We start from the raw sequence: 26,442 nt of genomic DNA, 5'->3' as shown, positions 1-26,442 counted from the left end.
CGTGAGGTGGTTCTCAGCCGCTCGGGTCGGGCGGTTCTGCGGGGATTCGGGATTCGTCGGGTTGCAGCTTTGCCCTGAGCTGAAGAGAGCTAAAACAGAGACAGCACCGCGGGTCGGTGCTGGGAGGGGGCCGCTGCTGCCGCCCTCTGCCTTCGGTGGCCGCCTGCGTGGGCAGGAGCGGGGACGGTCTGTGGTTTGGCGCGGCGCGTACCCCTGGGTTTGCCGTCCCTCCTCGCCCAAGGCGTGTTCTGCCGTGCCGGGGCTCGGGGCTGCTGCTTCCCTGTCTCCCCGGGGCTGCCTTTCCATCACGGTGCCCAAAAGCAGCCCCTGAAGGGGTTGCATGGGCTCGACCTCCCCAGTCTACCAGAGATGGTGCTTCCAGCGGCGGGCGTTCGGGCACCGATGGCGCGGCCTCTGTGCCGGAGAAACTTGGTGTGATTTACTGTGTGGTGCTGTCAGCAGCACAAGCATCGCTCACCGGCTCACCCAGGCGGTGCCTTTTCTAGATGTAAGTGATCAAATCGCTAAAGCATCCAGGAAAGTGCCTGGAAGATGGATGTTCCTGGTGATAAAACAGGCAGAAGCTGGCGGCGTCCTGCCTGCCCGGGGCCTGGCCTCACCCCATCTCGTCCTGTCCTTGCAGCCCCGAGCAGAGCAGGCTGGCGGAGCTGGAGGAGCAGGCCAAGAGCGCCAAGAAGGGGATGTGGAGCGAGGGGACGGGCTCCCACACCATCCGGGATCTCAAGTACACGATCGAAAACCCCCGGCACTTCGTGGACTCCATGCACCAGAAGCCAGTCAACGGTAAGCCGGCACCAACTCCGGCCCTCGCTGCCGGGCGCTGGGGTCGCCCCTGTTCTCCATCCTCTGCTGCCCACAGCCTCGGGGGGGGGGGGGTGGGCCGGCTGCCTGCGCCGGGCTGTTTGGGTGCTGTTCCCGGCACCCTCTCGTCGCGGAGAGCTGGCACCGGCTCCCGCCGGCGGCAGGACCAACCTCTGTGCTTCTGCTCCGCAGCCATCATAGAGCACGTCCGGGATGGCAGCGTGGTGAGAGCCCTTCTCCTCCCCGATTACTACCTGGTCACCGTCATGCTCTCGGGCATCAAGGTGAGGTTTGGCTGCTGGCCCCGTCCCCGCCAGGCGTGCTCAGCCGTCCTCTTGGCAGCGAGTTCCCCCTTGAACTTGCGCTGTCCCTCCTTGCGCACCTTCCTCGGCGCCTTTCGGCCCCGGCGCCGGTGGGCAGGGCTCGCGCCCCTACCTGCCGGCTGCTCCGCTTGCCGGGCCCGCGGGACCAGGGCAGGGAGGGCTGGAGGCGGGGGTACCGCTGCCACGTTGCCCGCTGTGCCGTCCTGCATGCCCCCTCCGGGAACAGGCTGGGTGCAGCCCAACGCGGGGTGTCGCCACGGGGCTGGGAGCAGGTTTGGGGTCGGTGGGTACCAGCGCTGCGCTGACGGGCCCCGCCGCAGCTCGAGCTCTGGGCTGTGGTCGGACCCTGGTCGCTGGGTGAGTGGTGGTCCCTGCTCTGCTGGCGTCGAGGTGGCTGCTGGTGCATCGGCCGGAGAGCGTGGCCACCCGGCGCGGCAGGGGGCTGATGTGCAGGGTGGCTCTTGGGCTGGGGGCTCCCGGGGAGGCTGCCTGCCCGTCCCTGCCCCAGCTCCCTCTCTGTGCCCTTGCTGGAGAGCCAGAACCATTCCCCCCTTGCCTCTCTGACACAGGGTGGATGCACCCTAGGCAGGATTAGGCTGGGAGTTGGTCTCCATACCCAGTTTGCTCCCAGCAGTGTTTGCTGGGGAGGGTAAAGGGCTATGTCAGTGCAAAACGGCACGGAAGCATCGGGACCCGCAGCCCCCAGTGTGCAGCCCCCTACCCAGCCCGTCTCTCCCAGAAGCTACAGCCAGAGCACGGGGGCTGCGTGCAGCCTTCCTCCCCAAGGAGCTCTCCCACCCCCTTGCCGAGGTTTTTGGGGCCAGCCCGTGCCCTGACCGCTCCCCCCGCCTCTGCCGCAGTGCCCCACGTTCAAGCGGGAGGCGGATGCTCCCGAAGTCCCCGAGCCGTTCGCGGCCGAAGCCAAGTTCTTCACGGAGTCGCGGCTGCTGCAGAGGGATGTGCAGATCGTGCTGGAGAGCTGCCACAACCAGAACATCCTGGGCACCATCCTGCACCCGGCAAGTGGGGCTGGCGGGGGTGAGGGGTGGGAGAGGGTCCCGGCGGGCTGTCGGACTGTTGGCCATCGCTTCGCTGGGGACGGTAAAGGGGGTTGTGAAGTCCGGGTGACTCCGGTGGGGGCTCAGAGCAGCCTGGGAGTTGTGGGCTCTTTACTGGTGGGTGTGGGAGACCATGGTTCATCTGAGCAGCCCGTGAGGAGAGCAGAGCCCTGTGGGTGTCTGGGGTGGTCTCCGATAGCCCTGGGGGCACTGGGCGCCGTGGCCAGGCCTCGCTGGGCACTTTGGGGACCTGTGGCATCTGAGGGGCTGAGCTCCGAGCGGGGGGCAGTGGGGCAGGGACAGGGGCAGGCCGGTTCTCCTCGGGGGCGCAGGGGCAGATGGCGGTGCCGCGTCCCCCGCAGCTGAGCGCGTGCCTCCTGCCCTTCCCCGCAGAACGGGAACATCACCGAGCTCTTGCTGAAGGAGGGCTTTGCCCGCTGCGTGGACTGGTCCATCGCCGTCTACACCCGCGGCGCTGACAAGCTGCGCGCGGCCGAAAGGTGAGTCCGGCGCCAGGAACCGCAGGGTGCCGGGGTGGGCCCGCTCCCGGCTGCACCCGTGGGGTGCCCGGGGTGACTCCCTGTCCACGTGTGGGGTGCCCCCGGTGCTCTCTTGGGTGGGAGGTAGATGGGATCCCTCCATGACTGCACCAGCCCCTCTGCCAGGGCTTTGCCGGACAACTGAACGTACGGCACGTCCGTCCCTGCTGGCGACGCCAGCGGGAGCATCATGTTTGTGTCGTGTGTGTCCGTCCCCCCCTCCTGCCAGGTTCGCCAAGGAGCGCAAGTTGAGGATCTGGAGGGACTACGTGGCCCCCACGGCAAACCTGGATCAGAAGGACAAGCAGTTCGTCGCCAAGGTGAGCGGCTGGCCGAGCAGGGCAAGGGGCGGGCAGGCTCTGCCCGCGTGGGGGTGGAGGGCAGGGTGGCCGCCTGCCCTGGCTGGCCTCCGCCTGCGCTTGGACGAACGCCGGAGGGTCTCGTGTTGGCTACATCCCCACCACGGACCACGGTGCACGGCCGCCCAGGTGCTCGCCGGCATCTCGGGCAGACCTGGGGTGGGAAGAGGTGAAACGACGCAGAGGGGAAGGGGCCAGGGGGCGTGGGGAAGGGCTGGTGGATGCCCTGGGGCCTCGCTCGGGCTGACTGGGTGCCGCAGGGACCTGCCTGCCGCTCTCCTGCCTGCGTTTCCAGCACCGTGTCAGGCGCAGCCCCTGCCCTGATCCTGGGGGCTGCTGGCGAGGGGCTCCGTGGGGCTCTGGAGACCTCGGCCGGCACCTCCCTGCGGTGGCTGGCCCAGCTCCGGGGCCTCGTTAGCCCCACGCGTGCGAGAGCGAGGTGGGTTCCCCCACCGCAATGGTGCCCGTGTTCCTGCCACACGGAAGCGGTGCCTACCCCTGCCCCGGCACGGTTCGGAGGGCAAAAGGGAGGGCTTGTGCAAAGCATTCAACGCTGTCCCGCGTGACATCCTTATCTCTAAATCGGAGACACGTGGATTTGATGGACGGACCACTCGGTGGATCAGGAATTGGCTGGGTGGTGGCGCTCAGAGAGCCGCGGTCAACAGCTCGCTGTCCGAGTGGAGAGCAGCGACGCGTGGCGTTCCTCAGGGGTTGATAATGGGACTGGTGCTGTTTAACATCTTTGTTGGGGACATGGACAGTGGGATCGAGTGCCCCCTGAGCCAGTTTGCCAGCGACACCAAGCTGTGTGGTGAGGTCGACACGCTGGAGGGCAGGGAGGCCATCCAGAGGGACCTGGACAGGCTGGAGAGGTGGGACCGTGCAAACCTCATGGAGTTCAACAAGGCCAAGTGCAAGGCCCTGCCCCTGGTTTGGGGCAATCCCAAGCACAGATATAGGCTAGGCCATGAGAGCAGCCCTGGGGAGAAGGACTTGGGGGTGCTGGTGGGTGAAAAGCTGCGTATGAGCTGGCAACGTGTGCTCGAACCACAGAAAGCCAACGGCCTCCTGGGCTGCACCCAGAGCAGCGTGGGCAGCAGGGCGAGGGAGGGGATTCTGCCCCTCTACCCCGCTCTGGTGAGACCCCCCTGCAGGGCTGCGTCCAGCTCTGGGGCCCCAGAAAGACACGGACCTGCTCAGGCGGGTCCAGAGGAGGCCACGAAGATGCTCAGGGGCTGGAGCAGCTCCCCTGTGAGGACAGGCTGGGAGAGTTGGGGGTGTTCAGCCTGGAGAGGAGAAGGCTCCGGGGAGACCTTAGAGCGGCCTTCAGTGCTGAAAGGGGGGGTACAGGAAAGGTGGGGAGGGACTCTGGATCAGGGAGGGGAGTGATGGGCTGAGAGGTGAGAGTTTCAAACTGAAAGAGGGGAGATTGAGATGAGATCTTGGGAAGAACTTCTTCCCTGTGAGGCTGGTGAGGCCCTGGCACAGGCTGCCCAGAGAAACTGTGGCTGCCCCCTCCCTGGCAGCGCTCAAGGAGCAGAAACCTGCTCTAGTGGAAGGCGTCCCTGCCCGTGGCAGGGGGGTGGGACTGGGTGGTCTTCGAGGTGCCTTCCACCCCGTAGCCGTTCCCCGAGCAGGCTGCGTGGGGCTGACCTGGTGCTGCCCCTGCCCCGGGTGGGCATCGCTGCGGCTGGCTGGGAGCATCGGGGGGGTCCGGGCAGCGCTGGGGGGGTCCGGGCAGCGCTGGGGGGGTCCGGGCAGCGCTGGGGGGAGCATCGGGGGGGTCCGGGCAGCGCTGGGGGGAGCAGCCCGCTAGATGGTGCTGCCGGTTCGCCCAGCGCAGCACCCGGCGGGGACTCGCACACTTCAGTTCTGGTGGAAAAGTGGGGAAAAACGCGCAGCAGGCAGATTTCCTGGAAAGCCAGCTGAACCCCTGCGCTCCCCCTGCACCCGGGTCCCATCCTGCTCTGGAGCCTCCTTCCAGCCGCTTTGCTCCGTCCCTGCTAGCGTCGTGCCCGCGCACCCCTGCCTTACGGGCACGGGGCTGAGCCTCGCCGCTCCCGGGGGGCTGCCGGCTGCCCCGGCGTGGGCCAGGGTGGCAGGAGCCGGGCTTGGGGCAGAGCACGCCTGAGTGGGTGCTGGCTGCGGGTGCTGTGGGAGCCGCCGGGCACACCAGAACCAGGAGCTCTTGGCAACCGGTCCAGCCTCAGCGGCGCAGCCGGCTGGATGCGCTCGCCCGTGCGGTGCTGTGGCGGGGATGCGCGCCGCAGCTCCTGCCCCGTGGGGTGAGGCTGGGGGCGTGCTGGCTCGTGCTTGTAACTCGGAGATTCCGCGCCTGCCCTTCGCCGCCGCTTGTCGGCTCGGGTTTGGCTGATGGCAGCGGACATCCCCGAAAATGTGTCGTGTGTGTGTGTGTGTCCCCCTGCCGCAGCTTCCCCGGGGCGGTGAAGGGTTTGCTGGGCTTTTCGCCTTGGTGCGGCGACGGAGCGTGGCCCCAGTGCCCAGGCCAGGGGCTCTCTGGGAAGGCCAGCGGTGAGAGCCCGTCCCCAGGGAGAAGGACTACGATCCCTACCCAAGGCACCACCGCGGCGGGAAGCAGCACCTGGGCAGATGCCCCCGGCGGGCGCGGGGATGGCCGTGCCAAGGTGCTGGCGCGCTCGGAAGCGCCATCCTGCCGCTGGCAAGGGCTGCTGCCGGAGCCCGCGCCAGGAGTCGGCACGGGGCCGTTAGTCATGCTTTGCTCAGCAGCTTGCGGAGGGCTGGTGGAGGGGGTGGGTGGACGCTCCTGGCATTTCGGAGACGCCCGTTGTTTGGTGGAATGGCTCGTGCGCGGGCTGGGGTGCTGGGAGAGCTGCGGCGGGCAGGTCTCTTGTCCCGAGCCTTCCCCCCCCGCCCCCCGGCAAGGCAGCAAAGGTGTCTGCGGCGGGTTTGGGGCTCTGGCATCTCCGCGTGCTGCCGTGGGGCAGCCATCCCCCCCGCCGTGGGGGCGGTGGGAATCCACCCCCGGCGCTGTGGAGCGGAGAGGACCCTCGTGTGCAGGCTGCATCCCGCGTAGGGCAGAGAGTGCAGGATGGCCCCCGGGTTCTGGGCGCAGCCCCTCGCTCTGCTGGAGTGCCCCCTGCACTGGGAGCGCTCAGCCCCCTGGGTCGCTGCAGCCCGGGGGTCCGCCCCGGCTCCGCAGTACGAGCCGCCGAACGCAGCGAGCACCACGATGCCATCCTCCTTCTCGGGGAGGAGACGCAGAATTTCTCTGCTTTCGGTGAAAACCTGCTCTTTATGCTGGCCCGTGCAAATCAGCATTTAGGGAGCTGTCAGCCGAAGTCCCCCCGGGCGCCGTCGGTTTTGCAGTGTCAATTTTTGGTCTTTTTCCCTTCTCGGGGAATTATAAGTGACAGGGAAAATCAGGACAAATGCTCGCACGCCTCGGAGCGCCGGAGCTGAACCCTGCGCTGAACCCAGAGCTGGGCACATGCCTGGCCTCCCCGTGAGCCCCTCATCCATCCTCCCAGCACCCTGCAGAGGGGTCTGAGCCCCCGCAGGCAGGCAGGCAGGCAGGCAGGCAGCGGGCAGGCAGCGATTGCTCCAGCGCCGAAGCCGCCTCCGTGCTCGGCAGAACGCCGAGGTGCTCGTTTGCAGCGGCAGGGCTGACGTAGGAGCTGCCGGGGGGGGGGTGGGGGGTGGTGGTGGCAGGAGGAGGAGGACGAAGATCCCAACCTGTCTTTGCACCGTTGAGCAACCGCGGCAAATTGGCTTCGGCTAATTTTGGATCCCGCTGCCATGGCGGTCAGCTGCCGGTGCTTTGAGCGGAGGGGTTGGTTTGGGGAGAAATCAAGGCTTGGCCTCGACTGCGGATTTGATGCCCGTGAGTGAGTGGCAAGAAGAAAAGCGGCGGAATAAAACATGCGAAGAGGCTGGAGGCTTTCTCCTGAATTCCCTGCGTCAGCTTGTCGTAGAGCGCCCAGGAATTTGGGGCAGCGCTGCTTAGAGTTGAATACATTACGCTGAGAGCTACCCTCTGCCAAAAGCTGTTGATGATACAGCTGGGCGCGGGGGGCTGCCCGAGGTTGGGTCGCCCCAGCTCCCGGCTGCAGGGCAAGATCAGCCCCTCGGCGTCGGAGAGGGGGGAGCGGTTGAAGGGCAACCCGGGGCACGCTGGGCTCCGTGGGCAGCCCCTCGGCCACATCCAGCCTGGCTGGGCTGTGCGTCGCCTCCTGCCACGCACCGGCTCGGCTTGGCAGGCTGGAGGAGGCGGTTGTGGATGAGCTGTGCCTGTGTCGTCTTTTTAATCTATTTTATTTTATTTTTTTTTTTTTTTTTTTACCCTTTTGCAAAATACTTGGAGCCTTCGTTGCGTCGTCTCAAATCTCAGCGGGATCTGCCAGCGCCAGCCCGGGAGCTGCTCTCTTGGCGAGCTGAGCGGCAGACCCTGCCAAAACCCCTCACAAAAGCAGTTTCCTGGTGGGGGGACAGCGCTGGCTCCGGCTCCCGGAGTGCCACCGTCCTTGTCTTGCAAGGTCAGGGTACAAGGAGGTCGCTCACGGCTTTGGGGCTGCTCCATGTGTCCGAGCCCTTTCCTAGGAGAGCTGACGAGCTGCCCTCGGTGTGTCGGGGCAGGAGGAGGGGAGCTGGGGGGAGAGTTCTCTCATGAAAAATCTTGACGAGGCACCGCTCTGACCTTCTTGCCCCGGGGGAGCAGGGATGGGGGAGAGGGTGGGAAGCTTGAGGGGGTGTTGCTGGAGCCCATCTGCCCTGCGGGGGCATCACCCAGCCCTCCCCTCCCTGCACCCGGCTGGAGGAGCCTGGGCATGGGGGGAAGGCTGTGTCCCGGGGGGATTTGGGGAAGCAGTGCTGCTGGAGCGGGCAGGCTCTGCAAGAAGCAGCTGCAGAGGGTTTTTTTTTTTTAAAAAAAAAGAAAAGAAAAATCCTTTTAATCCCTTTATCAAAGTGCCTTTCTGAGGCAGGTGAAGCCACAATAAATATTGGATAAAGGAAGCTGGCCACGGCAAGCTGAGAGATTGTTAGCAAGAAAAATCACTCAGCCTCTGAAGTGGTGCTGAGTCTCCCATTTTGCTGCCGCTGTCGCCGTGTCCCCCTCCTGCCCGCGGCCTCCCTGGGGAAGGGGCTGCAAAGCACCTTCTCCTGCTTCCGTGCACGGGGCGATGCGCGTGGAGGAGAGGAGTGCGTGCCCGAGGAAGGGTGGGCGCCTGGGGATCCCCCTCGGCTCCTGCTGCCACCCTGCCCCGTCCCGCCTGCGACTCGCAGCCCCTGGGTACCCCAGGACCACGTCCCACCGCATCCCACGCCCCTGCAGAGAAGCCATCGCAGCCTGGCGAAGGGCCCTGCAAGTTAATTCTGCCAGTGAAGGGGATGCTCGGGGCCGGCAGGGGCTTGGTGAGTCCCCAGTGCCAGTTGCTGGCTCTTGCACCGAAGCCGGGCTGTGCCGGAGGCCGGGCTGTGCCGGGAGCTGGCGGCTGCCTGCCCTGCTGCCGCCTCCTGCCAGGGAACAAATGAGATGTGACCGCAGCTCCTGCAGCTCCGGCGTGGGAGCGCGGCGTGTGCGTGATGGCTGGGTAATGTAGCGCAGGATTTGCCCCCGGATCTGACCTGCGGCTCCCCCGGCCGCGCCATCGCTGTCTTCGCGTCTTGCTTTGCCGAAGCCTTGCGCGCGAGGGAAGGGAGAGATGCCCAGCGCGCTGCTGGGGTCCCCTCCTGACCCCTCCAGCGGTGAGGATGCCCTGAAGCATGAGATTTGATTACTCCACTTAGCATGCAAACTGCTTTGGGCTCGGTTCTGCCTCTGAAAAACAAAGGATTTGGGTCCCGGGAGAGGCTGAGTCCCTGGGTAGGGATGTCCCCTGGGGGGGTTTGCTGTGCCCTGGCGATCCTCGGTGTCTGCTTTAATTTTAGTTCTTATAATCCTGTTATCCCTTTGGCTAAGCACGTTTTGAGGGACTGATGTGCTTGCTGGGGCAAAAAGTGCTGCGAGTGGAGCAAGTCTGTGCCCTCCTCGCTCCGCTTCCCCCACTGAGCTCGGCTCTGCGGCGGGGGGATGCGTGGGGCTGCGCTCGTCGTGGATGAGCAACAGCGGGAACCTTTTGTCCTGGCGTGACTGGGAGGACTGGGTTTGTGCTGGGAGCGGGCAGGGGAAGGTCATTGCCCTGCCAGCAGGAATACCCGGGTGCCTCGTCCTGCTCCGCCTGCTGCCGCTCGGTCCGGGCTGGAGAGCGGCGGTTAATGGAAACTGAGAAGATTAAAGCGGCGTGCCCTGAGCCCCGCTGCCCTCCGCCTGCCCGCGCAGCCCTGCCTGCCCTCTGCCGGATTTTCTAACTAATTTGCTCCCTGGGTGCGGGGAGAACCGCCTGCCAGGACACGCTGTTGTGGGGTGGAGGAGTCCCCGCCGTGGGCTGTGCTCGCTCCCCCCTCCCCGTGCGCTCACCCGTCATCCAGTATCGATGCCCGTGGTCCAGTCCCCTCGCCCGTTTTGTTTGTGGAGTGAAACCCTGGCGCGGCTGAGCCCCGGCACAGGGTGGCACACGCCGTGGTGCCGCCATCTGGGGACCTCGCAGGGCCCTGCCCAGCGCTGAGCTCCTCAGGCTCAGAGAGCGGGACCGCGGACGTGCCGACGAGCCACCGGGGACGGGGTTGGCGCCGCTCGCCCTGTGCCGTCTGCTGGGCCCCAAAAGCCGGGGTGCATCGGGGCGCGTGCCACAGAGCAGCGTCGCGGCGGTGCCCGGCTCTGGGGCTCGTGCTGCCCCGGGTGCCACGCTGCCTGCGGGCAGGGTGCTCACCCCGGCCTCTCTCCCTCCCCAGGTGATGCAGGTGCTGAACGCGGACGCCATCGTGGTGAAGCTGCACTCTGGGGACCACAAAACCATTCACCTCTCCAGCATCCGACCCCCCCGGCTGGAAGGGGACAGCACGCAGGTGACCGTGGGGGGATGCGTGGTGGGGAGGTGGCCGTGGGGTGAGAGGGGGAGGGTGCTCTGCTCCGCTCCCCAGCCGTGCAGCCTCGCTGCTGGGCAGCAGCCGCCGGCATCCGTGACCATCCCTGGCTGGAGGCCCCTTCTTGTGAGGCTTCTCTTCTATCTGGCGTGACCCCCGCTGCCGAGTACCCCCCTTTTGCTTCTTGGGGGAGCCCCATCTCACGGGACGCAGGAGGCCTTGGGGGAGGGTTGAGCATATACTCCGATCGCTGCAGGGAGACCGCTGCCTCCCTCGTCCCCTGCCTCAGTTTCCCCCTCTGTGTGGCGGGTGCCGTTGCAGCTCTCTGCTCTGGGGCGGTGGGAGAGCCCCAGTTCCAGGCCGTGGGGCTGTGGACGGTGTGGGGCCGCGCTGGCGGACGGGTGACCCGGTCCCTGCGGACTCACGCCCCTCGGCGGATGGGCACGCGGGCAGCGGGGCTGCTCGTCACCCTCGGGTCCTTGGCCGGCCGCGGGCTTTGGGCTGGGGCTGCTCCTCTGCTCGTGTGGCGCAGCGGCCGCAGCTCTGCCCTCCCCTTCCCCTGCGGCCTGACGCTTGCCTCTCGCTGGGTGGGGAGAAGCAGGAGGCTGCCGGGCTGCTGGAGGCGACGCAAAGCGCACGAAACCCTTTGGTTTTCCTTTCCCTCCCCGCTGCGCCCGTTCGGCGAGGTGCCCGTTCGGCGAGGTGCTCGCCCGCGCCGCCCCGAGCGTCTCACCCCTCCGCCGCGAGGCCGACTGGCGCCGGGGAGCGCTTCCCTGCTTCCTCCCCGCCTCTGGGAGGAATGGGCTCCTCTGCCCTCCACCTCGAAGGGACGCTGCGGGTCTGACTTGTAGAGACCCCCAGCGCCGGGGTCTGGCGGAGAAATCCTGGGGACTGAAGTTTGCGGAAAACGCCGCGTCGTTCACGCGGAGTTTGGTCTCCGCTGTGCTTGGCTGGAGCATCCGGCAAGCCGGCACGTGCCGAACCTCGAGCCCTGCGCTCGGCAGCGACATGAAAGCGCCCAAAATAAGCTGTGCCGCGCGGCAGCGGGGCGCACGCTGAGTCCCCTTCACCTCCGCTCAAAGCGCTCCTGCCGGGACGCCGGTCTGATGCCTGTGCCCCTTTCTCGGCGCAGCGCGGTGGCAGCCGGGACCTGCCGGCAGGGCTGTGACCTGCGGCGTGGGCGCAGGAGCCGGGCACCGCACGGCTTCGCCTGGCAGCGGCTGATCTCAAACCATCCCAAAGCTCCTGGGGGCAGGGATTTATCTGCTCGCTGCGGCTTTTCTTTCTTTTCTTTTGTCTGTCCCACCCCCCAACGGTCGATGCACTCGAGAGCTCCCAAGCCCCCCGACGAGCCCCCACGCTGCTCCTAGGGGAAACCTCCACCTCACCCCGCGCCTCTCGAGGTGGCGAGGAGCGCTCGCGCCTGCGGGCGGGAGGAAGGCTTTCCAACGGGGCGCCGAAAGCCAACCTTCACCCAGGGTTACGCAAAAGCTGCGTTTTTTCCACGGCTGTTTCTTTTTTTTTTTTTTTTTTTTTTTAATCCTGCACGGCGCCGACGCTCGGGGTGGCTTTCGCCACGCTGGCGAGTGACGGCACCGCGTGCCGCAGCTCCCGGAGCTGTTGGCGCGCGCAGGGGCAGAGCCGGGGTTGCTGTGGGAACGGCGATTTGGAAATTCCTCCCTCCTAGGATGCCGCCTTGTTGTGTACACACTGAATTATGAATAACTTCCCAGATTAGCCTCTTCCTCCCGCTGTTCCTCTGGCGTCAGCGCCGGGCGGACGGCAGCCGCCGCGAGCCGAGCGGCACGCTGGCACGGCAGCGAGGGCACGGGGTGGCCGCAAAGTGGCCACCCGTGCTGGTGGGGGGGCGGGAACCCGCTCCCTCGTGGCCCACCGGCACCGTGCGGTGCTGCCGGGAGGAGCGCGGTTCCTTGGCGGAGCGGTCGCAGTCTCCAAGGAGACTGCAGAGAGGCGGCTGCGCCCCGCCGCGCTGACGGCTCCCCGGGTGAGATCCTTCGCCGGCTTCGGCACCGCGGTTGCCTTCTCCCTGCCCGCTGCGAGCTGCCGGCTCCCCACCGCCACCCGCGGCGCTGCCCGGGGGATGCCCCACACGTGGGCTCTTCCCTGCGCTGAGTCGGGGGGGGGGTCTCGCTGCAGATGCCCCGGCACCCCGAAGCCGCCGGATCGCAGCCGAGTCGCTGCGTCTGGCTTCTCGTTTTGGGGAGCTCGTTGGGTGGAGCGAAACCTCTGCTCCTTCAGGCCGCGTCCCGGGGCCGGGTCCTGCTGCCAGACCCTCCGGCGGTGTGAAGTTAGCCGTCCTGGCCAGCGTGGCCCTGGCTCGCTGCGGAGCGAGACCTGCTTCCATCTTCTTCCTCGCCTTCCTTCCCCTACGTCACGGGTCGAGGCTGGGCCGGCCACTCACAAGTGACAGACGCTCTCTCTGAACCCCTCTGCCCTCCCAAAAGGGAAAAGGAGAGAGAACAAGGGAGAGAGACTTTACGGTTTGGAAAAGAAAACTGAAACAGCTTTAATGGAACAGTAACAACAAGAGAAAAGATAAAAATAAGGAAATAACAAAATATACACAGTATGTACAAATAGATACAAACCCAATACCAAACCCAACTGCCCCCACCCCGATGACGACACGTCACCCCCACGCTGCAGGGCTGGCACTGGGGCAGTCCCAGGCCGGACTGGGCAGCCGATGGAACCGGGTGCAGGAGCTGGGCTCAGGCCCTGGATTCAGGGACGCACGGGGCGGGATGGACGACAGAAGGACAGACAGAGCCCTCCTCAGGTGTCGCCACCGAAGAAGAGAGATGGACCCCGGTGCCCCCTCAGCTTTCCACTGACCGTGCCGTCCGTGGGGTGGAACACTCTGTGGGTCAGGTTTGGGTCCCCTGGCCGGTTCGCTCCTCCCTGCAGGGGCGGCCTTTTTCGGGCTGGGGACCCTTTTCCCTCCCAGCACCCCAACACGGGGTACAAGACTCAGCAGTGGCCTTGGTGGCTCCAAGAACAAGGACAAGCCAGGGCCTCTCTGCAGCCCATCCCTTGGGGCTGGCTGTGACCATCAGGGGTTGGCACTGCTGGAGCAGTCGCTGGCTGGAGATAACGTGCTGCTGGTTCGGAAAATGCCGTTAGTTAGAGGAGACCGAACTGAAAAGTTAAAGCACTAAAGCAGAATTAGTTGTGATTTAGCCCAAACCAGGACACCCTGCAAGAGCTGGAGCCACCAGAGCCCGTCCTGCCCTGGGCTCGGGGGGACCCTGCGTGGCCGTGACGGTCGTGGTGACGAGATTCAGAAAATGCCCGTTTGGCTACTTGTCCTGCCACCGCCGTGCCACCGTCTTGCTTGGGCACCCCCAAAGCGGGAAGGTTGCAGGCCCCGGCACCGGTGCGAGCTCTCCTGCCTGCGGTGGTCTCCCCAGCGCTGCTTGCGGGTCCCCTTGCGCCACATAGGGGCGAGTCCGGCCACCCTGGCTTTGGGTGCCCCAGTTAAACCTCATCCATTTCTTTCTGGGTTTTATTCTCCTTTAGGCCCTTCTGCGTTCTGGCTCTGCTTAGGCAGTTGCTAAATTACCTGTGAACACAATTAATGAAATGTTTACCCCCCTCCTCCTTCCAGATCATTAGTTTAAAAAAAAAAAAACAAACGCTATAACCGACCAAAAAAAGTCAGACGACCTGGGCACCTTGCTCAGCCGCGTGCCCCTCTCCCCCATCCCCGGTGCTTTGCTGCTCGCAGGGGGATGTCTTCTGCTCCCGAGCTCCCCCAGCCCCCGGGGACCCCTGACTGCTGCTGCTGCTCCCCTTTAATCCCTGCTCCAGCCCCTGTGGTCTGGAGCTTTCTGCACTGGGTGGGGGGCTCAGCGTGGGAGACCCCAATCCTAGTTGTTGCCTTTACAAAGGTGGAGCCTGAGCTCAAGGCATATTTTGGGTTGATTTTGGCCTGTTCTGGAAGGCTTTACCCAGGAGGTGGGGGGGGGGGGGGGTGTCTGGCAGCTCCGTAGCAGAGCCGTACCCACCGTAGCAGGTAGCACGTATCTAGCGCGGCTCTGCCGGGGAGCTCCATCGCCATCCCGCCGAGCGCAAATTGGTCCCAAGGCACCTGATGGAGGAGATGGGAAATGACAAACTGAAAATTCAGCGTAATAAAATCCTGCAGCCTTTCATCTCCCGCCTTCATCGCCCGGCGCGAAATGAATCCTGAGAGCAGGAGCTGATAGCGTTTAATGTCTCTATCGCTTGTCTCTGTCGAGGAACATAACGCATTCAGGTGAAGACGCGTCTCCCGCCGCTGCCCAGGTGCCGGGTCTGCAGGTGCGGTGCCGGTGCCGGCTGGAGCCCCTTGCCGGGAGCACCGGAGACCCTCGCCGGGCCGGCCCGCTTGGTTCGGGGCGGCGTCGCCGGAGCAGGGTGCGGCACGGCTCCTTCCCGCCGTGCGGCCTCGAAGGCTGAGCGTTCCCGGCAGTCCTTCCCCGGCCGCGTCCTGCCGCCACCGTGGGCTTCGTGGCTCACGGGGCTGGAGGCTGAGCCGTACCGCCGCGCTCGCCTCCGGTGAAGTTCTGGGGTCCAGGCTAGAGCCAGGGCTGGTTTCTGCCGCGTTGAAGCCCCGCAGCCTCGAAGCACAAGCTTGTTTGGCAGCAGGACCCCGTTTTGCAGCGGTGGTCCGCGTCTGGGGCTTGAAAACATGGGGTGCTGCAACCCCGGGGGCGAGCGAGGCAGCTCCCGGCATCTCCCTGTCGCTGCAGGTGGTGCCCAGCGCTCTGGCGTCCCGCTCCGCTCAGCCTTCGCGCCCTGTGGCGGCGTTTGTGCTCTTTTGGCCTCGGCGATGGGCCTGGCCCTGCCGAAGCAGGTCGCCGGTGCGTCGGATCCGACCGAAGGCAGCGCAGCCGGTGTACCGGTGGGCGGGCTGGGCGTGGGAGCCGAGCCCTGGCCGGCAGCGCCGCCGGCGCGGGTGTCGGTGGCCCGGGAGGAAGAGCAAACGCCGGGGAGGAGCGGCGGCTGCGGGGGGCTCCGACCTGCCGGATCCGTGGGCGCTGCCTGCTGCGGGCAGCGAGCGGTGATTGTGGCTCGGGGGCCGGGGCTTTCCTGGGTCTCGGTGTTCTTGGCGCTCAGGAGGTTTCAGCTTTGCTTTTTTAAGCAGAAATTCGCTTCTTCGGGCAGCTAAATTACAAAATCTCGTTAGCGGCTCTGCGCTCTAGGAAGCTATATTTGCCCAATTGATGCAACGGCAAGTACAAATCTGCTCCAATCCCCCAATTTATCTAAATTGATATCTTAATTGGTCGTACTTTTGGAGTGGGGGAGTCAAACACATGGACCCTGATTCAAAGAGGACAAAACAGGGGGAAAAAAACCCCATCCTGCTGGTGGAGGGTTGGGTTTTTTGGAAGCCTGAAAGTGGGGCAGTGTCTCCCCTGGCCGCAGCGGGGCTGCAGGGAGGGGGTTGGGGGTTTTGGCAGCTTTGGGGCCCCTCCTCGGCCCTGGGAGCTGCAGGGAGGAGGAGGTGGAAAGGGAATCGGGAGCGGAGATGTCCCAGCTCCTTTCCTGGCTGTGCCGCTCCTCCGGGACTCGGAGGTCCCTGCTCCTGCCTGCCCGGCGGAGAGAAGGTTGACGTTGTGGGGGGGGAATTTCTTCAAGGGTTGTCTGGACGGCCCTGGGGCACCTTCCAGCTGTATTTTCTGAGGACACAAAGCCAAGGCTCGCTGGGGTTTTTTGGTTATCCCAGATGCTGGCTCATGCTTGCCCACCCACCCCGCACCAGTGCCGTGCTGGCTCACGCCTGTCCGCCCACACCGGTGCCAGCGGTGGGGTGCTGGGGAGGGCTCTTGGGCACCTTTGGGTGCTTCCAGTCGCCTCCAGCCAGGGTACGGGGTTGGGGGGGGGGGTGTTCCCTGGAGGAGCAGGACCCCGCTGCTGTGCCCGCTCCGGCTGCCAGAGCGACGGCGAGCCTCGCATCTGCCGGCACGGCGTTTGGCACGGCGGCAGCTGCTCGCAAAGCTGACACCAGCGTCAGGGCTGTCACCGCACCGGGCGAACTTGGAGGAGCCGGCGCTGCCGCAGAGAGAAAGCAGTGAGGAGCTGGAAGCGTAGGGAAGCTGGAAATGGCTTCAGGAAAAGAAAAAACCAGACAGATTTGGGCTTGGGTTTTTTTTTTCCCCTTGCTCTCAGATGAGCTTGTGCGCGGGTTCCTTGGCTTCCCGATGCGTTTCCACAGGCAGGGAGCTGCTGGCGCCCGTTGGGCTGCGAGCAGAGGAGGGATTTGCCAGCCCCCACGCCTGCCAGCCTCCGGAGAGCGGGAGCTGTCACCCGTGAGCGGGGCCCTTGTTCCCGGCTGGTGGGGACCCTGGCGGCCAGCGATCAGCCCGGCACTCGCCATCGGGCTTGACCTGCCGGGTGGTCTCGGCATCTCTGCTCGGCGGGGACGCGGGGTCCCCACGGTGCTGGCGATACCCTCCCCCTCTGGGCCCGTGGCGGGGTGATGCTGGGCAAAATGCACGTGGCCCCGTCCGTCTGTCCGCCCAGCCGGGCGCGGCGCGTCCTGCCGCAGAGGGCGGTGGCGCCGGCAGGTTGGTGCTCCCCCCGCGGCGTTCGGCTGCAAACCGCCGGCTCCCGGTGGCGCCGCCGGTATTTGAAGCCCTGACGAGGATTTTTCTGTGCCTCCAATCTCGTGTCCGACCTGTCTTCCAGCAGCGCAGCCTGGTGACCTTCATCATCCCCCCCCATGCCGAGCGATGCCCCGGTGAAGGCAGAGCGTCGCCCACGCGGCGCGAGGGCGGGTGACGGACGGTGGCCCCCGGCAGCACCGCTGCTCCCGCTCCTCCTCCTTCCCCCGCTGGCTCTTCGCCATACTCCAGCAGATTTTAGGAAGGGCCGTGTTTTACCCAAACCCCATCAAACGACGGTCCTTTCTCTCCTCTCCTTTCCCTGACGCTCGCCGATTGCCAGGATATTTATGGGGAACTGGCAGCGCTGTGTAAAAATGACCTGCCCGGCTTGCTGCCAGCCCCGACCGGCGCCGCCGGAGCGGGAGCTGCTGGGGGCTGCGCGGCCAAGGAAGGGCAAGGGAGGGACCTTGAGGGCAAGGGCAGCCCAGGCCGCTCGAGCCGCTGGTGTTGACGCTCTTTGGGATGGAATTCTAACCCTGTTTGAGATGTGGGGAACGAGGCAGGAGCCCGTCGCTCCTGGTTTTGGCAGTCGCAGCTGCTTTATCCCTGGAAATGAGCTTTTCCCTCCAGCCTTGTGACACTTCGGGGTACCCGGTGGCGTGCGGGGTCTCGCTGGCACAGCCTCGGGCGCCCGTGGGTGCTTCGTCCTGCTCGGCCCCTCTCGGTGGGGGGCCGCCCTCGGTCGGTGCCGCGCTCGGCGCGGCGAGGGCTGCTCGACAGATGGTTTGCAGGTGTCTGCCTGGTGCTTTTCTGCGGCGAGCCGGATTTTGGAGAGAGGGCGGCTGCGCTGGGCTTGGCAAGAAGTTTGAACGTTAGCTGTGAGCGCCGACCGGCTCCTCCTGTCCCCGCAGAGGCTCTTCTGGCGTCCTCGGCTCGGCGGGTTCTGGGGAGCGCGGGCGATGCCGCAGCCGCTGCCAGGAGAGGCGGGGGGTGGTGGCGCGGCACGGGGCGGCTGGCTGCATCCCTGCCGCGCTGCCGGGGCGGTTGGGAGTTGGGTGGAGGCCGCTTGGAGGTGGCACGTTGGCTGGGGAGCCGAGTGCTCGGTTCGCTTCGCAAAGCGCCCCCCGGAGCCGTCGTGGGCGACGGCACAAATAAACGGTCGTGGTGATGCCGGCGGCGAGGCAGCCCAGGCTTCTTCAGCCCCGAAAACAAGGGAGCTGCTCACTTCCCCGGCTTGTCGCCCCCAGGCCCTCTCCAGTTTGGTCGCGGCAGCAGCTCTGCCGCCAAGCTCTGGCTTTCCCGGTGCGGCACCGGCGCCGGGGTGCAGGGGTGGTTTTCCTCCGTGGCTCCCATCAGCGGCGAGCTGGTGGTCCAGAGGGCTCTGCCTGCTTGGGAGCTCCCCGTTGCTGCCGAAACCCTCGGGCATGGCCCCCTGGACTTCTCCAGTGCCTTTCCCTCAGGGTTATTTCGTGCCTCCCCCCTTCGCTGCCCTGCCCGTGAGCCCCTTGGCGCAGCGGCGGCAGCTCTCACCGGTGCCTCCGGCGCGGCGGTTCCTCTGCTGCAGCTTGCCCAGGCTCTCAGCGCTGTCTTCGGAGGGACATTCATGGCTGGGAAGGATGGAGAAGTGCCTGGAGCTGCCAGCCTGGTGGGAGGCTTGTTGTTCGGCTCCCTGGAAGTGCCCCCGGAGCCGAGGGCTGAGCCGGGAGCCGCGCTGGGGCTCCCCGAGGGCACTGGGATGTGCGCCCGCCACTTCCCCTCCTGGGCAGTTTTAGGGCAGCAGCAACACGGTCGGGTCCTGTCAGGTGCCCCTTCTGTGCGTGGCACGTTGCTTTTAGAGCCTCTGGTACCAAACTCGTCTCCTGGTGTCCGTCACGGGGAGGGATCCCGGCTGCTCCCAGGCTTGGCGGGGTTTTCCATGCCTTCCCAAGGAGAATCCCTCGTTTCCTTGGCTTCCCCGCCGGCTTCTCCCACTACTTTGGGCTGTCCTTGGTGCCTTCATCCTTCCAGTAACGGGTGGCTCAAGGCCATTTGGTGATCCCCATCAAGGCGGATCGAGGGATCCCCCAGCTCAGCCAAGCTCCCCCAGACCCTCCAGCTTGTTGCCACCGTCCCCCGTTGGTGCAGTGGGGACGGTCCCTGTCTGCAGCAGCTCGAAGCCTGTGGGTCGTGCCCGGCTCGCCAGGATTTCTGCGCCGGAGTTGAATTCAAGTCTACCGCAGCCGAGCCGAGCCCGGCCTGGTGAGGGACGCCGTACGGCTCCGCCGCGGCGGCAGACGGATCGCCTGTGCGGGCGGCGGGGTCTGCGAGGAGAGCGAGGAGCTCGAGCAGGGTTTGTACTACGAAAAGCGCGCCGCACTCAACGAGCATGAAAGATTAATGAGAGACAAACCCATGAACTCATCAGTGTCTCGTCTCCGCTAAATTACAGTTACAAGGCTCATCGTAGCTCATCCATGTATTGTGTAACCGAACTGATTGCCGGCGCGGACGGGGCGCGCGGTGAGCCCTGCCGCGGCGGCAGAGCAGCGCGGCGTGAAGCGCTAAGTGCTCGGGCGTGTGGCCTTAATGTATTCTAAATATTGGCGGAGGAGAGGTGCGTCTGGGGAGAGGCGGGAGCAGCAAGTGGGGGCACTGGAGTTCCCTGATCAATATTTAATAGGGGCTGCAATAGCTTCCAGGGAGAAGGCGCACGAAGCCAGCGTGTTCCTGCAACCTGTTTTCGGCCCCCCGGGGAGCGTGCTTCGCCTCCTGCAAAAGTGATGAGCTTGCACCTCTCTCCGCCGTCCCGCTCTCCCTTCTCCCTCAGCCTTCCCAGGGTGGGAAAGCGATTGTTTGGTGTTTGATCTGGGGCTACCGGATCGCTGAGGTTCATCTCCCGGTGCTAAATCCTGCGGGGGACACTTCTGGGGGGACTTCGGGCTGATCCAGACCCCCGGTAAAATACCGCTACTTTCTCGCAGGTGGGTTTTCCGGCCCCCTGAGCTGGAAGCGAACGGACAAACCAGGCTCGGCTCCCGGGGGATCTGTCGGGGCCAGGTACGAGGCCTGATCCAGGCTGGATTACTTTGTGAGCTGGCACAGCTGGGTTCCTGTATGGATTACAGCCTCTGGCATCCCAGGAAATTGCTCACGGCTTAGCGAGCAAAAGCTTAGCAGCAAAAAAACAAAAGGCAAGGATAAAAACCCCCCCGAAGCAGTAAAGCGGGCAGCAGCAGCAGCGTGGAGGAGCAGAGGCCCGGCTGGTGACGGGGCTGCGGGCAGCCGGCCAGCCCCGGCGCCGTGGCTGGTGCCGGTTTGGGGTGATGGGCAGGAGCTTGCCGGCAATTACGGAGCAGCTTCTTGACGAGGCACCGGCTCCGTGACCGCAGGCGATCGCCAACTCGCACCGCGCGACTCCAGGGCCCGTGTCGCCGGGAGGAAGGTGCAGCCGGGAGGAAGACGCAGCCCCAGACCATATGCTCTGTGAATAGCGGCGGCGCTTAAGTGCTTGGTCTTATTGATGCCGTGTAAGTAATAAGCCCTGAAGATTAGGCTGCGCTAAAATACTTCCCAAACAACTTACATTTAAGTGTTGTAATTCCTCTGACCCAGCAGAAGTGCCTGGTGTTTTGACACTGATGCTTTGAGGAGGATCCAGGCACCTGCCAGCTCGCATTTAGGAGGACGACGCTCCAGCCGGGCTTTGCGTCGTGCTCTCTGAGAGCTGCTCCGCTCCGAGAGGCTTCGTCACCTCCAGCGCCCGCCGCCCAGGAGCGTTAAAGCAGAAACGGGCAGAGCTGACGGCCTCGGCGCGGGGCCGCCCGGCTTCTCGGGGCGGCTGGGTCTGACGCCGTGGCAAATGTTTCTCGGTCTGCTGGGCGAGCGTGGAAGCGCTGAGGGGAGAAGGAGGCTCTGACCTTTTGATCTCCTCGGGAAGCTACTGCGCGTCCTCTATTGATGGTTAAATTGCACGAAATTAGAGAGGAGCTGTGCAATTCTGCCACGTTGCTGAACCGTGCAATTAACGTCCTGCCTAGCAACGGCACCCTTGTGGCTCGGGAAACTTCAGCCCGTGATTTTAGGTATGTGATGAACCTGCTGCTGCAAAGGCTTAGGTTTTTTTCTGCCGGTGGCTTTAGGAGCCTCTCTGCTCCGTCCGACGGCGGCTTTGCTCCGCGGGGAGCCGCCGCGTCCCGCGAGGAGGTGGAGGTCGGCGCCTGGCACGGCCGCAGCGGGGCTCTGCCTCCGCACCCGGCGTCACCCGGCGTCACCCCGGCCTTACCCTTTCGCCTGCCCTGTGCCCCGTGGGGTTGCCCCTCGGGGGGACCGCAGGGATGCTGGGAGGCACGGCTGGGGCGCGCGGTGCCTCGCGGGGCTGAGGGGGCACCCCCCCACCCCAGCTCCCCACGGTGCGGGGGCGACACCAGCAGCTCCATCACCACACGGTGCTGGGCTGGAGGCAGGCGGGGGGATCTCCCGTGCCGAGAGCTGACCCGGTCTCGCCTCCTCGCCTCGCTGCCTCACTCCTCCTCCTCCTCCTCCTCCTCCTCCTCCTCCCGCGCTTGACTTGCTTCAGAGCTGGTTGCAGCAACGTGCGCTGCTGCCTGCGGGTCAGGGCTCAGCTTTTATACACCCAGCCGGGAGCGTGACAGAGGCATCATCCCTCTCCGCAGAGGCGGAGGATTGCTGGAGCGGAGGAGGGCTCGGTGCCTCCCCCAGCCCCGCCGCCTGGCACCGCTCGGGCGTTTCAGCTCTGTTAACACCTCCCTCCACGCACCTCTCCCCACGCCGTGCGGCACTCTCCTGGCTCGGAGGGATCATGGATATTCCCCGCGCCGTTCCCACCGGCAGCTGGAGGTCTCGTCTCCAGTCGCCAGATGTTTGAAGCCGTGCTGCAGGGGATGGCGCGCGTCCCTCGCTGGTGCCCGGCTGTGGCAGGAGCACCGGGGTGGTTGTCACCGCCCTGGCGCGTTGTACGTGACCAGCTCCCGCCTTGGCACCTCCTGAAATCCCTGGTGCCAGGGGTAGAGCTGTTGGGCCCCTTGGAAACAAGCTTCCCGTGGAGGAGCCGCCCTGGGTTGGTGCTTGTCCCATCCCAGCGCAGGGCTGCCGGGGTGTCACCCGTGGGTGACGCGGGACGTGGACCGCACACGGTTTGCACGCTGCGTGCGCCCCCCTGCTCTGCTGCAAACAGCCGCCTCCCGGCGTCCGCGGCAGGAGGAACCGCCTAAATTCTACCGAGGCTCCGGCTGCGGCGCCGAGGGCTGCCGGGTTGCACCGAGGCTCCGCAGCCGCCCCCTCTGCTAAAGGTGCTGGGCGAGGGCCCGAGAGCGAGGACGAGGGGCAGCACAGGACAACCCCCCTTTGGCATTTCCGACCCCGACCCTCTGCTGAAGGGTCTGAGGATGGACCCTGCCTGCCCCACGGACCCTGCCCGCCCCACGGACCCTGCCCGCCCCACGGACCCTGCCTGCCTGCCCCGCCGCCAGCTCTACTGGCACGAAGCAGGTTCCCCAGGGCTGGGGAGGGGGTTACGGGATGGCCTGCGAGCAGGGCAGGGGGGTGATGGTGACAGGGACAGCTCAAGATGTCCCCTCTCCCCGGCCCTGCGGAGGGGACGGCAGCTCCATCCTTAAAAGCTTTTTCCCTCCCGCCCGGCCCAGCCGCTGCTGTCCTAGTTTTTGCTGGCTGCTATTCTTCCCCTCCGTCACGTGTGGGTTCGGCACGGTGCGCTCGCAAACGGCTTCAGCCTCCGCGGGCGGCTCCGAGCTGCTCCCACGACTTAAAGCGTCTCCCTCGACCGGGCACCCCGGGGCATCGTGGGGGCTGCGCTTTGTGGGCTGGAGGATCGGCAGAAATTAACTTCGCCGGGAGCAGGGATGCGGTCAGGAGGGGACGCGTGTGCGTCCCCTGCCGCGCTCCGAAAGGGCGAGCGACCCCGAAGCCGGGGCAGGGGGGTCCGTGGAGTGACAGCCCCGTGGCGCGTCCCTCGGGGTTGGCAGGTATCGTCTGAAACGGGGGTTCACGGTGCCGAAAGGGTGGAGGTTTTTTGCTGAAGTCCTGAAATGGCTGCTGCTGCTGCCCGAGATGGGGAGCCTGCCAGCAGCTGCTGGCTCCTCTGCTCCGAGCAGAGCTGTCCCTGTCCCCTCGGGGACGGTTTCAGGGCCAGGCAGAAAGGAGGCAGAAGCATCTCCCAGCTCTGCAGAGTCCCGCAGCGTTGGGTCTGAATCGGCCCCGTTCTGAGACCGGTGACCCCGTTTTCACGCTCCTTCTGAGCGGATCAGCCAAAACGCTGCTCGAGACCTAAAAGCCACACGAGCCCTTGCTCGACGCCCGCGGCGGTGCCCCGTCCCAGCGTGCGTGCGGCCGCATGCCAAGCTGCTGAGCCTGCCATACCCGCTGCCGGCTGTTCTGTCCCCGGCTGCTGGCACGGCGTCACACCCGCTGCCCCCGAAATGCCAGGGAGGGTGTGAAATGCCAGCGCTGAGCCTCGGGGAGCTGCTGCGACGGCGGAGCTGGAGGCGAGGCGGGTCTGGCTGGGAGCACCGGGGAGCTCGGGGACGTGTGGGCAGCACAGGGGACCCCGGGTGACCCACGGGGCTGCTTGGCTTCGGTGGGGGGTAGCCAGAACCCACCATCTCTTAACCGACACGTGGGTTTTGGCCATTACCTGTCAATCTCCGCTCGGTCCCCAGCCCTGCCTGCGGTAGGCTCGGTGCTCCCGCGTAGCCCCAGGGTTTGAGCGGGGTGTCAGGGGAATTGCAGCGGGGGGATGTCCCAGCAGTCGGGGGGTACCAGCGTTACCCAGGCTGGGGGTGCCCGTCCTTCACTCTCCCTCGCCTTCCCACGGGGCGGAATCCCTCCTGCGGCAGAGCCAGCCGTGCCAGCGCCGGTGCTTCTGCCGGTTGGGGCAAATAGCGTATTGAATCACTTCCCTGGGAGGTTTTGGAGGATGATGAATTATTTTTCGGTCGAAAGTAATGTAAAAGCTGCATTGCGCGCGGAGGGAGGCGCTTGTGGAGCCGGGCTGCTGCTCCGCTGGGGGTTCTGGCCTTGTTGGTCAGTTCCCGATCGGCCGGGTGGGATCGGTGCTGGGGCTTTGTGCCCGCGGCAGCCACCTCCCTCGAGTGCTTTGGGGACAGAGGGGTGGCAGAAGGGACCCCCGGGGTCCCCCACCGTGACCCATGACGGGGACGGCTGCTGCAGCGAGGAGGGAGCCGGGTTGGTCCCGCAGAGCCCACCGGCACAGCGCGGCTCTGCCAACGGCTCCGCTCCAGGCGCGGGTGCCCGGTGCGGTGCGTGGGTGCCAGGGTGAGGGGGGTGCTCCGTGGCACGCCCAGGCGTGGGTCCCTTTCCACAGAAGCGCTGGTTTGGGGTGGTTTTTGCAGGCGCCGTTCTCTCGCGCTCCGTCCTGCGGAGGGGACCCCGCGGCCGGCTCAGCCCCCCGCTGCCGGCGCCAGCGATGCGGCACAAGGTGCTGCTGCCGTCGTCCTCCCCCGCACACGTGAGTCAGGCTGGCGAGAGCCTTCCTCCAGCGCCGCCAGCTCCCTTCCCTCTGGCTTGGAGAGCACCGTGGGAAGGAGCGGAGTCGGCGGGGCCTGGCGGGGCGCTCCAGCCCAAAGATTCCCTCCAGCGGGGACGGGGACGTCGCCTCGTCTGCCCTCGCCGAGCCTTGCTGCCAGTTTGCAGGCGGGCAGGGGCAGGACTGGCCCCCGTTTGCTGGGGCAGGAGCCGTGCCGTGCCGTGCCGTGCCACCGCGCCGGCTCCCTCCTGCAGCCCGGTGCTCCGAGCGTCGCCCTCTGCTTGGGGCTGAGTCGTGGCAGGACATTGCTGAGAGTGGGGACCCCCCCCGGGGTCTGTCCCCGGGGTTCTGTCTCCTGGGGGGGCTCTGTGGAGCAGCCCTGAGGGCCCCTCAGCACGCTGCTGGGTGGGGGGCTGGTCCTCAGCCGGCACAGCGGCACCCCCGGGGGTGCGGGGCGACGCTGGGACCAGCCGGGTCGTCGCTGCCGTCCTGCACGGCGTCTCTGCCGCCGCGTCCCGCCGTGGGAGCCGAGCAGGGCAGGGACACGGGGATGGATCAGCCCCTGCTGTGCCACAGGAGGGGGGCACTTGGAGCGGGGGGGGGATGTGAGGGCTCTGCCCAGCCTCGGGTGAGGCGCAGGGTCCCTGCCCCGGACGGGTTCTGGCCCCTCCGGCGGTGGCTGCAGCGTGTTGGAGACACGCGCGCGGGTGCGCAGGGGGAACCCCCGCGGGGGCTGCGCGTCCCCTCGGCCTGTTCGGGGGGGCTGCTGGGCTTTAAGGCAAAGACGAGAGGGTGAAACCGCGGGGGAACAGATTTTTTTCAACTGTTCCGTAAGCCCCTGCGAGGGTCTGCGTTGCCGCGGGCAGGCGGGCATTCAGCGTAAACCCGAATGAAATAGCACGATTTCTCCAGGTTTTTCGGCCCAGAGCGTACCTGGGGAAGAGCCAGGAGCTGTGAGCGGACCAAGCCTGGGGTTGGGAGGAAGGATGCTGTGCAAGCAAATGCCTTGTCCCCCGTTTGAGCGTTCCTTTCAGGGAAATCCTGCTCTGGTGGGACGCTCCTTGTCCGTGCTCAGGGCTTTCGGCTCCCCGTGGGCCACCGATACCGCCGGTGCGTCTCCAGCACGTGATGGTGCAACTGGGTAATGGGCTGGATCCGCTTTTCCCAGCATCTCGGCTGTGAGCCGTTCAGAGCCTCTCGCGCTGGGCTGCTTTTCTGGTGCTCCCTCGGCTCGACGAGGGCGTTGGGGGAAGTCTCGCTCGTTGAAAGTAGAATTCAACCATTGCGGCGGCGTAAAATTAAAAAAGGAAAACCAAACCCCAAACCAAACCTCTTCTGAAATTACTGAGGATTTTTATACATCTCAATTTCCTCATTAGCGGCGACATTATCTCCTCGTCCGCGGAGAGGTGGCTCTTTGTGCGCGTTGCCAAAGCGCCGCCGGTTAATGAATTCCCCGTGGATGGGTAACGTCATGCTCGGGTGATTTCCCCGATTAGTTCCCAGGAAAGGGCCCTGCCTTCCCTGCCGCTGCCTAAAGAGGCTTTGCCATTCTGGGAGCTGGGCAGAGGTTGCCGCGGAGCTGCACGGATGCTCTGGCTCCAGCGCCGAAGCCCGAATTGAGGAGTTGTCCCCCAAATATTCCTCAGCCACAAACATTCCCCTCTAATGCCGGCGAAACCAAAAACTTCGGTTGCTTAGAAATTGCTTTTCGCACCGATCTTGATGGGTTCGAGCAGAGGCTTGCCTTGCCCAGGGTAATCCCGTTTTTAACGAGGTAATTTATAGCCGCTGATTACAGCCCCGACCGGTCCTGTGTGAGCGAACGCTGGAGCGAGGAACGCGCTATCTGCCGGTGGCAGGCTCCCGCGGGTCGGCAGTTGAGAGGGAAATATCCAAAGGATGCCTGTAATTAGCCCGAGCGTTTAATTTAATAAAACAAGTGACTAAAAAAACGTAAACGTGCTGCATTCTGAAAGCGCCGCACGTAATTACAAATTATCTTAATTCGGCACCGGCGCGGCCAGCTTGGCAATCGCCCCGCAAACGGCTCGCGTTCGGGGGCTCCAGCAGCCGCGCTCGGCGCGGCCGCCGAGGGTGCTGGTGGTTTGGGTGGGGATCCAAGGAAGGAGGGGGGCTCCGTGGGGCGAGGAGCAGCGCTGCGTCCGTCCGTCCGTCTGCGGGGCCGGCGCCGCCGCGCTTCAGCCGTGGCATCCGTCGGTGACGCCCCTCCAGGCTCGGATTTGGGGGGACGCTGCTCCGGGCTGGCCGGGGCGACGCC

At 65.6% G+C, this 26,442-nt stretch overlaps 1 protein-coding gene across 1 annotated transcript in view; it reads left to right on the top strand.

The window, feature by feature from the left end:
- SND1 (staphylococcal nuclease and tudor domain containing 1) overlaps positions 1 to 26,442 on the top strand; it is a 101,018-nt gene that overhangs the window by 9,356 nt on the left and 65,220 nt on the right. The window contains exons 5-10 of the mRNA XM_086462552.1: positions 644 to 804; positions 1,015 to 1,106; positions 2,006 to 2,164; positions 2,597 to 2,703; positions 2,972 to 3,062; positions 9,915 to 10,028. Of these exons, the coding sequence (XP_086318678.1) occupies positions 644 to 804; positions 1,015 to 1,106; positions 2,006 to 2,164; positions 2,597 to 2,703; positions 2,972 to 3,062; positions 9,915 to 10,028 (724 nt within the window). The remainder of the gene's footprint in view (positions 1 to 643; positions 805 to 1,014; positions 1,107 to 2,005; positions 2,165 to 2,596; positions 2,704 to 2,971; positions 3,063 to 9,914; positions 10,029 to 26,442) is intronic.

Source organism: Leptosomus discolor, chromosome 1 (assembly GCF_034619465.1).
Source record: "Leptosomus discolor isolate bLepDis1 chromosome 1, bLepDis1.hap2, whole genome shotgun sequence".
NCBI classification, from domain to species: Eukaryota; Metazoa; Chordata; class Aves; order Leptosomiformes; family Leptosomidae; genus Leptosomus; species Leptosomus discolor.
The sequence above is the reverse complement of the archived record's forward strand: the minus strand, read 5'-3'. Positions and strand labels throughout refer to the sequence as shown.